The sequence below is a fragment of the Zootoca vivipara genome, chromosome Z2 (genome assembly GCF_965207765.1).
Source record: "Zootoca vivipara chromosome Z2, rZooViv2.hap1.1, whole genome shotgun sequence".
Classification (NCBI taxonomy): Eukaryota; Metazoa; Chordata; class Lepidosauria; order Squamata; family Lacertidae; genus Zootoca; species Zootoca vivipara.
The window spans coordinates 36,260,542-36,276,928 of NC_142585.1; the positions used below are offsets into that span (position 1 = coordinate 36,260,542).

General features: G+C 41.9%; 1 protein-coding gene across 13 annotated transcripts; it reads right to left on the bottom strand.

The window, feature by feature from the left end:
* Nucleotides 1-16,387, bottom strand: GBGT1 (globoside alpha-1,3-N-acetylgalactosaminyltransferase 1 (FORS blood group)). 13 transcript variants are annotated; one of them, XM_088664773.1, is made up of 8 exons: nt 16,098-16,333; nt 7,989-8,103; nt 7,077-7,196; nt 5,017-5,079; nt 3,600-3,650; nt 3,471-3,506; nt 2,056-2,190; nt 1-1,146 (listed from the first exon to the last, which is right to left on the bottom strand). In XM_088664773.1, exons 3-8 carry the CDS (start codon nt 7,142-7,144, stop codon nt 462-464), a joined length of 1,038 nt encoding a protein of 345 aa, XP_088520899.1. In that variant the 5' UTR covers nt 7,145-7,196; nt 7,989-8,103; nt 16,098-16,333; the 3' UTR covers nt 1-461. The 13 variants fall into 13 exon arrangements, with proteins under 13 accessions (XP_088520899.1, XP_088520902.1, XP_088520904.1 ...); XM_088664776.1 differs by lacking the exons at nt 7,989-8,103; nt 16,098-16,333 and adding exons at nt 11,597-11,738; nt 13,450-13,577; XM_088664778.1 differs by lacking the exons at nt 7,989-8,103; nt 16,098-16,333 and adding exons at nt 10,277-10,330; nt 13,450-13,568.

The window sequence follows — 16,387 nt, forward strand, 5'->3', positions numbered from 1 at the left end:
TGAGGTTGTGTACTAAAAGCTGCTTTATTAAGCGTAAGGCAGAACACAAGAAAACATGTCTCCTCTGGCTGAGAGAAGTCGGAAGAAGGAAAAAACAAATGGAAACAGAATACAGCAAACATCCGCTCCTGTGATTCCAACAATCTTTGCTGGAATGCATAACACAGGCATGTGACCTGACAGTGAGAGGAATAGAAACCTAAAATGAGGTAGGAAAGTATTACCATCCCTATTTTGCAAGTGGGTGATGACAGCAAAACAACAGTGGCTTGATCTAAAGCTACTTTATAAGTTCTGTGGGCTGGGTGAGATCTGAGCCTACTGCCTGCACTCTCGGCAGGGGTTGGAGGACCTGTCTGATTTTGCCAACCCTGCAATGGATCTGCAGGTCCAAATAATTTGATCCCCAGGAGACCTCTGCCCAGAAATACTCAGTGAGGCCAGGATGGACCCAACCAGGGTCAGTCCCTGACCTCCCTATAATTCTTGCTCACGGACGAGACCCGTATGAGTCTCAGCTCAGGTGGTTTTGACTTTGTGTCATCCCAAAGGTACTCCGGAGAGAGGAGCTTTGAAGGCTTCCGGGAAAGGAAGTGCCTGTTCAGATGGCTCTCCTCCTGCCAAGCTGCCACGATGCCGTTGGCCTTGTCTGCCAATATGGCCATGTGGCAAGCCCTGGTGAACTCGTAGACATTCTTGACCAGGCCTCCAAAGGCCGCCCCTCCATAGTAGAAGTCTCCTTCTTCCTGAGAGATGTAGGCCATGGAAGCAGTTCTCCTCTCATATGGGAATGCTCTCCGAGAGACCTTGTAGTAACCTGGGTGGATCACGGCCACCATCTCCCCCAAGGTCTCTGGGCCCCACGGGTTCTGAAACAACATATCAATGTCCAGGCAGAAGAGATAGTCCACCTCTCGGTGGGCTGTATCTGAGATGTGACGGCTTATGATCTCCATCCTGCGCATGGAGATTTCTTGCCAGTGGGCATGTTTCTTTATAGGGATGAGGTGGAGGGTTCTCCCAGGCTGCAGGTGGACAACGGAGAGGTCTTTGGGGTTGTCTGTGAAGATGTAATAGTTCACATTGTATCCCACCATGAAGTACTGTTCAGCTGACTCCAAAAAACGGCTTGCAAATCGTATGTACCTGAGCAAACATTAAAAATATATATACATATTAAGAACAATCGCTCAGGGCAGAGTTTTTAAAAAGCAGATTTTCAAGCTACACTGCTGCTGGTCAGTGTATGCAATATTGGGTGAGATGGATCAATGGTCTAATTTGGTATAAGGCTGCTTCCGAGGCTCCTAAGGCCCCATAAGGCTGCAGGTTCCCCATCTTGTTTAAAGTGATGTGCAAAGTAGGCCAGAATCAGACATGGGGTCAATGTGGCCTAGGGCTAAAAGGTAAAGGTAAAGGGACCCCTGACCATTAGGTCCAGTCGTGACCGACTCTGGGGTTGTGGCGCTCATCTCGCGTTATTGGCCGAGGGAGCTGGCGTACAGCTTCTAGGTCATGTGGCTAGCATGACAAAGCTGCTTCTGGCGAACCAGAGCAGCGCATGGAAACACCGTTTACCTTCCTGCTGTAGCGGTACCTATTTATCTACTTGCACTTTGACGTGCTTTTGAACTGCTAGGTTGGCAGGAGCAGGGATCGAGCAACGGGAGCTCACTCCATCGCGGGGATTCGAACCGCCGACCTTCTGATCGGCAAGCCCTAGGCCCTGTGGTTTAAGCTATCCATCCTGAAAATCAGCAGCTCCACAAAGCTATTAACTCTGATGGCTGTGCTCTCCCTTCACTGTTGGAGGCAGTAAATGTTTCTGAATATCACTTGGTGGAAAATGCAGGAGGGTTACCTTTTAGGTAACCTGATCCAACTTTTAGGCTTGAACCAGCAGGGCTCGTCCCATGTTCTTAAGCCCAGTCAGAGGTCTGTGCCAGGCACTGGTAACAAAGGCCTTTTATAATGAAAGTTGCTACAGCCCACATCAGGTTTTAGATTTTGGCAAATGTGTAGACTTTCCCAGCCCCTCCTGCCCTTTCTGCTTACTTTCCAACAACGAAGGCAGTTAGTCCAATGGTAAGGTTCAAAGGCTTATAGATGCTGTCCAAGATTTCGGGGCTGAATGTCCCCTCCCAGACAATGGGGGCCAGCCACGGAGTCACTGTGAGCACATCAGAGCGCCTGTGGAAACCAGGAAAATATAGCAATTCAATGTCAAAAGTTCTAGTTACAGGTAGGTAGCCGTGTTGGTCTGAGTCGAAGCAAAAATAAAAAAATTCCTTCAGTAGCACCTTAAAGACCAACTAAGTTTTTATTTTGGTATGAGCTTTCGTGTGCATGCACACTTCTTCAGATACACAGATACACTGAAACAGAAGTAACCCATGTGTGGGTTCGTGTATCTGTGTATCTGAAGAAGTGTGCATGCACACAAAAGCTCATACCAAAATAAAAACTTAGTTGGTCTTTAAGGTGCTACTGAAGGAATTTTTTTAATGTCAAAAGTGTTGATTGAGCAAAGAGGATGCTACTGGTGATCAGATCTGTCAATTTCAGCTTCTTATTTTTTCCAAATATGAGTTCAATTCTCCATATATCCACCTGTTGTTTTTTTTTAAAAGTACAGTACTCTTGAAACTTCATCTTCATTTTTCTGCAAGTTTTCCTGACACACACACACATTTTTCATTTGCAATTATGCCTAATATACATACAGTTTTGCAAAGTCACTTTCCCTAATATAATGAATTTCTGTATGTTCTATTCACTAAAATATACATTTTCAAATGCACACTTTATCCTAGTACACACTTTTTTTTACACATTACTCAGCTGGAGAACTGCATTGCAAAAATTCGGAGAAGTGTGAACACGCTTGCCAGTTCAGGAAAAGTCTTACTGGAATTCTATTAGAGGTCACCTCAAAATGGTGTTAATTAGACAGGCCTCTGAAGCGAGAATTTTATTTTAATTAACCAGTATTCACGAATTTATTATTTAACTACACAGCACCTAGTTAAACTGTGGAACTCACTTCCGCAGGAGGCAGTGACAGCCACTAACTTGGATTGGACAAATGTATCAAGTGTAAGGCAATCAATGGCTATTAGCCACAACAACATCTCTGCTCTGCCTCCATGGTCAGAGGAAGAAAGGCTTCTGAATACGAGTTGGAAGCTGCAGGAGGTAAGATTGCTTGAGTGCTCAGATCCTGGTTGAGGGTTTTTCGTTGGGTTCTGTGGTTGGCCACTGTGAGAACAGGATGCTGGACTTAGATGGGCCATTGGCCTGATCCAGCAGGGCTTTTCTTACATTCTTATTTACATTTAAATTTTTGTCACTTTTGAAACTTTTGTACAATGTCTACTGCTTTGTTGCATTTAAAAAACAAAACAAAGTAATTTGTTAAAAGTTTTAATAAATAGAATACATGAATAGGGCCAGTCCTTTCTGGCACTTACGTCTGTTGCACAGACTCTGGCTGTGGATAAAAGAATCTGAAAAAGATAATATATAGTCATATATTAGAACAAATCTCCAGAAGAAAGAAGCAGCAATTTTAAGGAAGATGCAAGTGGAAGAGAACTAACTGTGGGAAAAGCTGGTGCGAATTCTCCTCTCTGTACTGTAGTTTCAAAGCACTACAAAAAAAAAGAGAGAAAGGGAAATTCAACTTTTATTTATTCATTTATGTGTGTGCGTGTTTTTTTTCTTAAAGATATACAGTGGTCCCTCGACTTACGAACTTAATCCGTTCCGAATGCACATTCGTAGGTCAAAAAGTTTGGAAGTCGAAATGCGGCTTCCCATAGGAAAAAAAATATTCAGAAAAATTCCCACCCACCCCCACCACCCTCTGTATATATATATAAGGGTCTGACACTTCTGTTTCAGTGTATCTGAAGAAGTGTGCATGCACACGAAAGCTCATACCAAAATAAAAACTTAGTTGGTCTTTAAGGTGCTACTGAAGGAATTTTTTTCTATTTTGCTTCAACTCAGACCAACACGGCTACCTACCTGTAACCGGAAAAATTTGTAAGTCGAAAAAACCACATGGAAAAATTTGTAAGTCGAAAAAACAGCATTTAAAGCTGCCAACAGTTTCCGTTCGGATGTAGAAAAATTTGTGCTGTTCGTAAGTCAAAACCTACGGATGTCGAGTAATTTGTAAGTCGAGGGACCACTGTATATTACTTATTTGATAATAAAACCTCTAAACAGTTTGCAAAAAGCAAGCAATTGCATCAAACATTTAAATTGTCAAGAAAAGGAAAGTTAAAAACAACTGGGCTCCTGAGCCCCACAGAAAGAAGGAAGAAGCAATAAGGAATAATTTATTGGCCAAGTACCAAACATGCTTGAACTTTGCTTCAACTACATTGCAATGTAAACATACCTTATACAAACACTGTTCCACTCACAATACAATAGCAAAGGAACCCCATCTAGCCTCCCCTTGCGCTACACAGCTACGAATTTTAACAATTTGATGGTGCAAGGGAAACAACCTGTTCCTGTTGCCTAGCCATTTTTGTGTACTGTTATGGAGTCCTGTAGTGACGTCCAGATGGAAGTAAATCAAACAGATGATGACCAGGATGCTAGGGATCTGTGGCAATTCCCTCTGCTCTCTTCCTAGCTAGGACAGCATAAAGTGTCTCTATTGAAGGTAAACTAACACCAATTACCTGTTCTGCAATTCTTACTGCTCGTTGGAGCCTTTTCTTGTCCATCTTCGACTGGTACTGTCATACCAGGCAGTAATAGAATTACAGAGAACAGTTTCAACTGTGCCTCTGTAGAATGCAGTTAGTCAAGGAAGCCGTGGACTCAAAAAAGTTGAAAACCTCTGCCCTAGAATGCAGGGACCATGGCTAATCACATAGCATTGGTTACAGGTAGGTAGCCGTGTTGGTCTGGATCGAAGTAAAATAAAAATAGCATTGGGTGGAATATTGAGGCTCTGCAGTTTAGCCCCCCCCCCCATCTCACTATGGTACTTACAAGAGATCTGGGCATGGAAGATAATACGGAAGGTAGTGGTTTGGGCCTTTCCCGATCAGAACCCTGGGGACAAAAATAAGCAGTTAAAAGAGACTGAAAGCTTGTGCAGGACTTGTTATCAGGATGGGGACATCTGAAAGGAAATGAACAATAAAATGGTCTTGTTGGACTTGGCGTGGTGGCGGTGGCAGACTGTACTTTTCTCCAATCCTCCTATTTACATGGTGGGAATGGATTTTACTAGCTTCTTGTAAAGAAGCTAGTAAAATGCGGGCTAGACAATGCTACCATTCAGTGGATTTGTAACTGGCTGACTGACCGAACCCAAAGGGTGCTCATCAATGGCTCCTCCTCATCCTGGAGAGTGGTGACTAGTGGGGTGCCACAGGGTTCTGTCTTGGGCCCAGTCTTATTCAACATCTTTATCTTTTTTTTTAAATAGATTTTTATTGGAATATTTAAAATGTTACAAAATAGAAAAGATATGGAAATCAAGAACACATCAAATCTTACAGATAAACCTTAATACTTGTGATTCCCCCCTCCCGTTCTCCCGCCCTTTCCCATCCCTTCATTTCCACCCGCCTTCCCCCTTCCCTCCCATTTCCCTTATTTATTTATATCTTGCTATACATTGTTTATCTTAACACTGGAACATGGAGAGAGAATCCAATAAGAATCAATAAAACAGAAAGTATTGAAACGAAAAAAGTCTGTTTGGTTTTTTTTCTTTCTTTCTTTCCCCTTTTATACATTTCTTTTCTTATCCAACTTCCTGCCAATTATTCAACATCTTTATCAATGACTTGGATGATGGGCTTGAGGGCATCCTGAGCAAGTTTGCAGACGACACCAAATTGGGAGCGGTGGCTAATACCCCAGAGGACAGGATCACACTTCAAAATGACCTTAACAGATTAGACAGCTGGGCCAAAGCAAACAAGATGAATTTTAACAAGGAGAAATGTAAGGTACTACACTTGGGCAAAAAAAAATGAAAGGCACAAATACAGGAAGGGTGACACCTGGCTTGAGAGCAGTACATGTGAAAAGGATCTAGGAGTCTTGGTAGACCACAAACTTGACATGAGTCAGCAGTGTGATGCAGCAGCTAAAAAAGCCAATGCAATTCTGGACTGCATCAATAAGAGTATAGCATCTAGATCTAGGGAAGTAATAGTACCACTGTATTCTGCTCTGGTCAGACCTCACCTGGAGTACTGTGTCCAGTTCTGGGCACCACAGTTCAAGAAGGATACTGACAAGCTGGAACGTGTCCAGAAGAGGGCAACCAAAATGGTCAAAGGCCTGGAAACGATGGCTTATGAGGAACGACTTAGGGAGCTGGGTATGTTTAGCCTGGAGTAGAGAAGGTTAAGGGGTGATATGCTAGCCATGTTCAAATATATGAAAGGATGTCATATGGAGGAGGGAGAAAGATCGTTTTCTGCTGCTCCAGAGAAGCAGACACGGAGCAATGGATTCAAACTACAAGAAAGAAGATTCCACCTAAACATTAGGAAGAACTTCCTGACAGTAAGAGCTGTTCAGCAGTGGAATTTGCTGCCAAGGAGTGTGGTGGACGTCTTTAAGCAGAGGCTTGACAGGCATATGTCAAGAATGCTTTGATGGTGTTTCCTGCTTGGCAGGGGGTTGGACTGGATAGCCCTTGTAGTCTCTTCCAACTCTATGATTCTATGATTAGGTACTGGTTAGTATTACAAGTGAAAAGTATTGAATTTAATTCATAATTATTTTTGCTTTCTGTGTTTACAAGACGCAATAAGGATTTAGCGTAGGAGGCGATTTTCCTCAAAGCATGGTAACCAGCCTCATACAGGACCTTTGTTCCACTTAGCTCAGTGTTGTCTACACTGGCTGGCAGCATTTATCCTGTGGCTTCCAGCAACTAGTACTCAGAAGCATGGAGGCAAAGCATAGGCATCATGGCTAGTAGCCACTGAGAGCTTTCTTCTCCTCCATGAATTTGTCTAATCTTCTTTTAAAGCCATCCAAATCAGTGGCTGCCACGAAGAGGATATTCAGGGAAAGAGACTCACCCGATAAATAAAGAAATGGTGCTAAAGGTAAGTGCAAGGACAGATAAGACCAGTTTCTGAAGTTTCATGTTTCCTGGGCTGGAACAAAAGTCCGGAGTCCAGATCTTATGTAGGTTTCACCTAGGGAAGTAATGAAAGTAACATTAGAGGTTTGTTATAAGAATTCTAAGGTCTCAAATATAAAATAAATGTTCATAAATGTGTAAGGCAAACACATACATAACTATATAAACCACGTGTCTAAAATATTACAGGAGAGCAATCCTGAAGCCACTTTGACTCTCCCAGTGACCTCAAATATTCCTCTGCAGTAAGGGAGAAAAATGGGGAAAGGCTTTCCATTCTCTTTTTGCTTTTGTCTTAAAGGGCATGTTTGTGTATGAATAGGGTGAGCCTGTGACGTGGATTCAGGAACTAAAGTATTAACCATCACAAAAGAATGGCAAGACTGCCCTGGTAATGCAATCAGTAACCATTATCAGGTATCCTGGCAGACAGGATTTTTTGCTGTAGACCGCTCCTTCTGTGATGTATGTATGTATGATGTTTTAGGGGGTGGTGGTCTTGGGCGACAGGGTGGGCAATTTCAAGAGTCTATATAAGGGCTTGCACACCATTGTCCTGGGTTCTTTCCTCCCACCTGTGTGTGGTGAGTGGGGAGCCTGTTGCAATAGTACTTTTCTTTTGCAATAAAGATCAGGTTTACTAGCCGCTTTGCTTCTTCATGTACTCTGGTTGGCCTCTGTTATTTTCTCCTACCGATAGGGAACCCACTTAAGGACTCTATATGGGCTCTTGGATACCCCATAAGGGAAATGGAGCAGTTTTTTCTTATAACAGTTGGGAAAGTCTCCCTCCCTGTTCCACTTCCAGATCAATATAAAAGGTATCCAAGGAATCATTATTACTCACTGCTTGTTGGTTATCTAACTCTCAGTGGTAGAGCGCCTGTCTTGCAAGCAGAAGGTCCCAGGTTCGATCCGCTAAGGCAACTCCAGGCAGGCCTGGGAGAGAACCCGAAGAGCTGCTGCCAGTCAGTGTAGGGGAGAGTGGGGTACATTTCAACATGAGGCACCTTTCAACAACTGGAGTATCTGACTTCTAATACTGCACAATGATTGGCCAATATGCCAGCCAATAAGCTTTTAGTATGAGTAACTGCTGACATTTAGTTTTCAGCCATTTCTTTTTACAACTGTTGTGTTACTCAGTAGATCAAGTTCTAACAAAAGTGAAAAGGGAATTTTGATTTTGAAACAGTTAATCAACCAGTAATCTTTTAATCAGGTAAGTTATATTTATTCACCTAATAGTTTATTTAATTATGCTTCTAAATACACTATCAATAAGTCACAAGTATTTTTCTAAAATGGTTGATGATACTTTAACCAAAATGACTGCACCAGGAGCAGATTTCAACAGAGCTTAGGGGGGTACATTTCAACAGTGTTGAAAGGTGCCCATTACCATTTTTCAGTTAAGTAGCCTAAATATGAAAAATGACTTGTCATTTTTTTAGATCAACACTTAGCTTGGATTTAAAAGTTCCAGGATAATTTTAGGCTACAGTTTATGGCTACATGAAGTATGATAAGCCTAGGCCTATAACAGACTAAAGTAGGACTATTAATCAGGGTTGTTACATTTAAAACACTCGGCTTTGTTTTGTTAGGCCTACTGTTGCTTTAAATAGAATTTATAAACAAAGAACTCATTAGAAGCATCAATAAAATCTTTTTCCCTCTTAAAATTTTAATAATCACTTAAAACATTCAAGACAATTTATTATTTGTTTTTGAATTTTAAAAAATAAAGTATAAATTCAGGAGATTTGAAAAGTTTAAGGTGTTACTTTTCATACAGTTTAAGACATGTATTTTAATATTAAGATCCTAATAATTAAAATGCTTAGCCCCATTATTTTGGCTCTTTCAGATTATAAAAAATGGTGCGAACATATAAGAAGAAGCGTACTAAATTAGAGGTTAGTGAAGAAGACATTAAAAAAGCAATGGAAGCAGTCCAAAATGGCATGTCTCTATGAGCAGCAGCAGACTTATTTGGAATAAATTTTCGACTTTATTTTATAGATTAAAAAAAGCAAGGCAATTAATTCTCTCGATGATGAAACCAGTAGATATACAACTAACATAAAATGCTACAGCTGCAAATACACAAGCCAACAAGTTTTTAATGTCGAGCAAGAAACCCTGCTTTGTGAATATTTAATTAAATGTTCAGTTCTTAATTATGGTCTAACCTACAGACAAGTTCGACAACTTGCCTATGATTATGCAAAGCATCTCAACTCAAAAATTCCAAGTACCTGGGACGAAAATAAAACTTCCGGAATCGACTTGGTTAAGGGTTTCATGAAGCGTCATCCAAAGCTTATATTAAGAAAACCAGAAAACACCAGCTTAGCAAGAGCTACAGCTTTTAATAAAGCCAATGTTGTTGAGTTTTTCGACAATTATGAGCCAGCTGATAAGTCTGGTTCTTTTATGGCTGAACAGATCTGCAACCTGGATGAAACCGGCGTATTAACAGTTGTTCAAACTCCTAACGTTGCTAAGCTAGGAGCTCGTCAGGTAGGACAGGCAGTTTCTGGCGAGCGTGGGAGCATGATTACCATGTGTATGATAATCAATGCTTTAGCAAATACAGTCCCTCCTTTATTTATTTTCCCGAGGGCGAGGTTCCACGACTCGATGTTATCTGGGGCACCACCAGGCAGTTTAGATTTAGTTAACCTCCCCAAAGTGGATACATGATTGGACGTCTGTTTCTGGAGGTTCTCAAGCACATTAAAAAGCATACTCGTTCAGCAGACAACAAAATACTTTTGGTCCTGGACAATCATGAATGTCACTGTACACTTGATGCTGTGCTGTTTGCAAGGGATAATGGTATAGTTCTAGTGACATTCCCTCCACATTGCTCTCACTGTCTCCAGCCTTTGGATGTTGGGGTCTTAGGACCGTTCAAATCCAAGCTGAGAGTAGCGCAAAATGATTGGATGGTATCAAACCCAGGCAATACCATTAGCATACATAACCTGGCTGCATGAGCAAATACTGCATACGCTGCCTCATTTACAAACAAAAACATCACTGCGGCCTACCCAAAAACTGGCACCTGGCCGTTTTCCCGTCTGGTTTTCACTGACTAAGACTATGAACCTTCTGTCATTGACGTACCTGTTCAGCAAGCTCCTGTTGATTCTGGTGAAATTCTTCCTGGTGATTCAATTGCTGAAGAAAGGTGTACAACAGAAAGTCTCCCAAGCACAAGTAAAGAAAATCCTACTTTCTGTACACCGACACGGGTAAGTGAAAATAAACCTAATGAGCCTAGAGTAATAACACCTGTAGATGTGAGGCCTTACCCGAAAGCAGTTGCCAAAGCAAAAAAGGGTGGAAGGAAAAAAGGGAAGTCAAAAATATTGACTGAAACACCTGAAAAGAAGTGCATTGAAGAAGAAACCCTTAAAAGATTGGAAAAGAAAAGGAAATTAGTCTCTAAAAAAACCAAACTTAAGTCGAAGTCTACAAAAAAATTGTTGTTTTTTGAATCTTCTGACAGTGAGTGTGCAGATAATGTTTCTTTACACGATGAATCAGATTGTGAAGACTTTGACGTCTACTACTACAGAACTTGAAGAACAAATGGAGTTTGAAATAACTGATGATTTGGTAATAGAAATTAATGACTTTGTTCTTGTTGAATTTTGTGGAAAGAAGAAAAAAGTACTGTTTGTAGGAAAAATTGAAGAAGAGGGCTATAAGGTGAAGTTTATGAGAAAGAAGGAAGATTCTTGGAAATTTTATTTTCCTGAAAAGGAGGACCTTAGTAGCATAGAACGAAGTGATATTAAAATGAAACTGCCTCAACCAAATTTTTCGACAATTACCAAATTTAAGCGGAGGAACAGCTCGAGCTATATTTGCAATGACATTTTCCAAATTTTTGACTTAATTAAAGATAAAATAATGTAGATAGGACCTAAATCAATACACTATATTAATTTGTTCACTATATTATTTTGTGAATGAAGTTTATTTTGGTAAAATGTATGAAATTAGTAGATTTTTTTTTCAATTGTTGAAATGTACCCCACCTCCCGTTGATAACTGCTCCCCAGGAGAAGCAGATTTCAACAAAGTACATGCTTCATCAAAAATGTAAAAATTGGAATTTTGCCTTTGTCTAGAAGCTATGGCAAAAATTGAGAGGGTACCTCAAGTATTAATTTAGTTAATGGTACTTAGAACTTTAGTTTTTAAAGCAGTATTACTTCACAAATAATTCTTAAGTAAAAATTGTTGAATGGTGCCCCCCTCTCCCCTAGGCAATATTGAGCTGCATGGGACAGCGATCTGGCTCAGTATAAGGCAGCTTCCTATGTTCTCCACATGCTTTCATCCAGCTGAAGGATTCAGAGGATCCCAGCCTACAACCCTGGAGAGGCAGGTCTTATATATATATAATTTTCATAAATGTACCAAGCAAACACGTACATAAAAATATAAACCACATATTTGGAGCAGCACAGGAAGATAGTCGTGAAATCATTTTGACTCCCAAACTGACCAAATGTTTCTCTGCAAGGAGGGAGGGGGTGAGGGAACCTTCCCATTGTCTCAGGAAATAAGTGGCAGACTGGAAAAACAACAACATTCAAATTTATTACAGGTAGGTAGCCGTGTTGGTCTGATACAGTCAAAACAAAATAAAAAAATCCTTCCAGTAGCACCTTAGAGACCCAACTACTGGAAGGATTTTTAAAATTTTGATTCAGATTTATGTTGTAGACCGCCTTTTCTGTGATGTAGGTATGATGTATCTGGGGGGTGGTCTTGAGCTACACCCCTTCTGTGATGTATGATGAATGATGTATGGAGGGGGTGGGCTTGAGCTCCAGGGCAGGGAATTTCAAAATGTCTATATAAGGGAAGGCACACCTTTGTTTGGGGTCCTCCTCCTTTCTCCTGCCTGGGAGGGGAGCAGCCTGTTGCAACAGTTCAATAAAGATCAGGCTTACTAGCTGCTTTGCTTCTCAATATTCTCTGGTTGGCCTCTCTTATTTTCTCTTACCGATGGAGAACCTACAAAGGACCCTATAAGGGCTCTTGTATAGCCCATATGGGAAATAAGGGCAGATTTTGTTTATTACACTAGGGAACTGACCGACAAACATATCTACATGCTTCTAGCTACCATCCCAAACATACCAAACAACCCATTGTATATAGCCAGGCCCTATGTTACAGCCACATCTGTTCCAACTCTACAGACAGAGACTCACCTAAGAGATCTACAGAAAACCTTAGAACTAAAATATCTGCCCGATGAAGTTAAACAACAGGTCAGCAGAGCCAGACTGATACCCAGAGAGAACTTGCTGCAAGACAGACCCAAAAAAGAAAATAACAGAACACCACTAGTAATCACACACAGCTCCCAAGTTAAAACAGTACAACGCATCACCAGAGATCTACAACCTCTCCTAGACAATGACAGTTCTCTTTCTCAAGCTCTGGGAGGAAGACCTTTCATTGCCTACAGGCAACCACCCAATCTTAAACTCCTCACCCACAATAATACCACCACCAGACTTAACATGGACACTGGTACCAGAGCCTGCAATAAACCCAGATGCCAACTTTGCTGCCACATACACTCGGACAAAACCATTACTGGCCCCAACAACATCAAACATACCATCTCAGGACTATTTAATTGCTCATCTTCTAACATTGTGTATGCCATCAAATGCCAACAGTGCCCCTCAGCACTGGACAAACAGATCAAACCCTATGCCAAAGGATAAATCGACATAAATCTGACATCAGGAATCACAAGACAGAGAAGCCAGTAGGAGAACACTTCAGTCTCCCAGGACATTCTATACAAGATCTCAAAGTAGTTGTCTTGTTACAAAAGAATTTAAGAAATAGACTGGAAAGAGAAGTTGCTGAATTGCAACTTATTACCAAACTTAAAACCATGGAGAGACCTGGTCTGAATAGAGACATTGGATTCTTATCTCATTATACATGATAAAGCTATATTTTTAGCCATCTCACCCCTTGCTTTTTCCTGTAAGACCAATTGCCGTTGTTAACAGTCATCAACAGGTTTACCACACCTATCAGCCAATCACCCATTCCCACCACCCTTCTGAGTAATACCCCTCCCCACCCTCTCACTATATATAAGGGTTTGGTGACTTCCGTTTCAGTGTATCTGAAGAAGTGTGCATGCACACGAAAGCTCATACCAACGACAAACTTCGTTGGTCTCTTAAGGTGCTACTGGAAGAAATTTTTTAATTTTGTTTCGACTACATCAGACCAACACGGCTACCTACCTGTAACTAGAACTAGGGAACGTAGAAAGTGTTTTGAGCAACAAAATTGCTGGAGGGTATTAGACGGAGGCCAAATCTTCGGTCAGGGCAGGTATCAGCTTTGAAATAAGCATTGCTGCTCAATGAACTGTGTGGTTGTGCAGAAGTGATACTTTACTTCCTGTTCCACTCAGGAACGTGAGCGAATATGAAGCAAGATAAGATTTCCTGTTAATTATTAAATGTGTGGGCGTGGGTCTCTCTCCATAGATTTTTGCGCAGCAGTCCATAAAATCCTTGTGCTTTCTTTTTTTTACTGAGTTGCTCTCTGCTGTCCCAGTAAGTCAGTATTCCTTCTGTACCAGCAAATGCCTCTGTGATTCCAAACTCCCTTCCGATCCAAGCATCATCCTGCAAGACTAATCGGTTCTCCGCCATCCAATATATCCAATCCCTCAAATCAATAGATCTGCCCGACCTCTTCCACTCCCTTCCAGACCTTTATCAAACGAGTTGGAGCCAAAGAAAGGAGTACACATAAATCTCTCCTGCTGTAAATATATCACAAGTCCACATGCCAGGGCCTTTTCAGTTACAGTTCTTGATTGCCTGGGTAATTATGGGAAGGGTCTGGTTCATGGGGAACATCCAGATCAGGAGTCAGAAACCTTTTAGCAGATTGAGGGCCACATTCCTTTCTGGGCAACCTTCTGGGGCCTGAGTGCCAGCGGTGGGCAGGGACAGAAGCAGAGGTGGGCAGAGCACTAACGCAAACCATAGCTTTATACAGTACATTTGTTTCTATACACGCTCACACACCCCTCTTTATCTTCCATCCAGAGGAGCAAGAGGCATTATTGGAGTAGAACAGGGCCAGTGAGTAACTTGTAAGAACAAGCTGAAAGGTTGGAGACTTAGCGCTAACCCATAATAATCAAATGCTATATTTAACTCATATTGGTACCCATTACAGCATTCCAACACCGCCTGGCATAATTCACAAACATTGCCCTTCAAATAATTCTCTCATAATGGCACTAGATGGGCAATAAAAGCATTAGTACAAATTGAGGAGCGTTTTGAGACAAGCCCTCTTAACGGCAGGCCATGCAGTTTCATTCTTGCTTGGAGGGCGGCGAAAGTAAAAACAAAAATGGAACAGACTTTCCACTTTTCTCAACCCTTTCACCTCATGCAATTCTCCCCCCACCTCCACCCTGCAACCTATGTACCACCTTCTCCCCAAAGTGTGTTTACACCAGGGGTCAGCAAACTTTTTCAGCAGGGGGCCAGTCCACTGTCCCTCAGATCTTGTGGGGGGCCAGACTATATTTGTGGGGGTGGGGATGGGAAATGAACGAATTCCCATGCCCCACAAATAACCCAGATGCATTTTAAATAAAAGGACACATTCTACTCATGTAAAAACATGCTGATTCCCATACCACGGGCCAATTTAGAAGGCGATTGGGCCAGCCCCAGCCCCCGGGCCATAGTTTGCATACCCATGGTTTACACCCTTTAGGGGGGGAAAAGAAAGAAAAGACTACCTACAGTTATCTGTATTTTATCTAAAAGCAGCTGGGAGGCATTTACAGCAAGGAAAAGGGCATATGGGGAGAGCGCTAAGAAGCCTCTCTCTACCCCATTTCCAATGTTTGGCTTAAAAGGCAACCATGGGAGGAAGCTTTAAAAAGAAAATTATCCCACATAAAAAGAAACAAAATATAAAATAAAGAAATTCCTTCCAGTAGCACCTTAGAGACCAACTAAGTTTGTCATTGGTATGAGCGTTCGTGTGCATGCACACTTCTTCGTCAGACCAACACGGCTACCTACCTGTAACTAGAACTATGTAAAAAGGTAAAGGTTCCCTGGACGGTTACGTTCAGTCAAAGGCGACTAAGGGGTGTGCCACTCAGCTCACTTTTCAGGCCAAGGGAGCTGCCGTTTCTCCACAGAAAGCTTTCCGGGTCGTGGCCAGCAGGACTAAACAGCTTCGGGTGCAACAGGACACCGACGAGTGCAAGAGCGCACAGAAACAGCATTTACCTTCCCACCACAGCAGTACCTGTTTGTCTACTTGCCCTGGTGTTCTTTCAAACTGCTAGGTTGGCAGAAGCTGGGACACAGCAATGCGAGCTCACCCCGTCAGCAAGCCTAAGAGGCTGGGTGGTTTACACCACAGCACCTCCCACATCTCCTCTTTTTACCTTTACCTCCCACCTTTTACCCCTCCCCCTTCAGAGCTCAGAAATTCAAGAGAGCTGAGAAGTTACTTCATCTCACCCCCTTCTAAAAAACACCCCCATGGAATGATGAAACACCTCTCTAGAGTAGTTAACCTGGCACTTAAAGTTGATTGAGAAATAGTTGGAATATTTATTTTGCAGTTTAAACAGCAGCAACTACTTAACAATCCATTTTATTTTGTTGAATTCTTTATTTAAAATAGGCATTAATGAGAGAAAAGGCTGTCTGCTTTTTTGCCTCCTTTTTGGAGCCTTTCAACATTTTTTTATAGCCCTCTGAGTGTGTGTTACAGAAAGGTTATTGCTGGCTGTTCATCTTGATGGCTGGACACTGCAATGTTTTATCTTTCCTGCCTCAAACCCTAAAATTTCCCATACCAAGACCTAACTCCAAACTCTAGAGAAGGATTTGCTTACCAGGAAAGGAAATCAGTGACGTGACTGTGAACTCGGTGGCAGCTCCCTGCAGCAAAGCAGTCAAGATGAAATCAGCATTTGAGGTCTGTTTACAGCTGAAAATTCGGGCTTCTTTTTTCTGGTCCCTGCGTCCAGATTTATGGCCAGCGGTGCCTCTCTGGCTCCTTGCCGCAAGCGGATATGGCACTGACCACATCCTTTTGTTGTGTGGTGATCCAGCAGGAAATTTTTGAAATGCAGTACATCTCACATGGCTTGAGTTTTACCCCCTCCCATTCCTTAGCCACCCC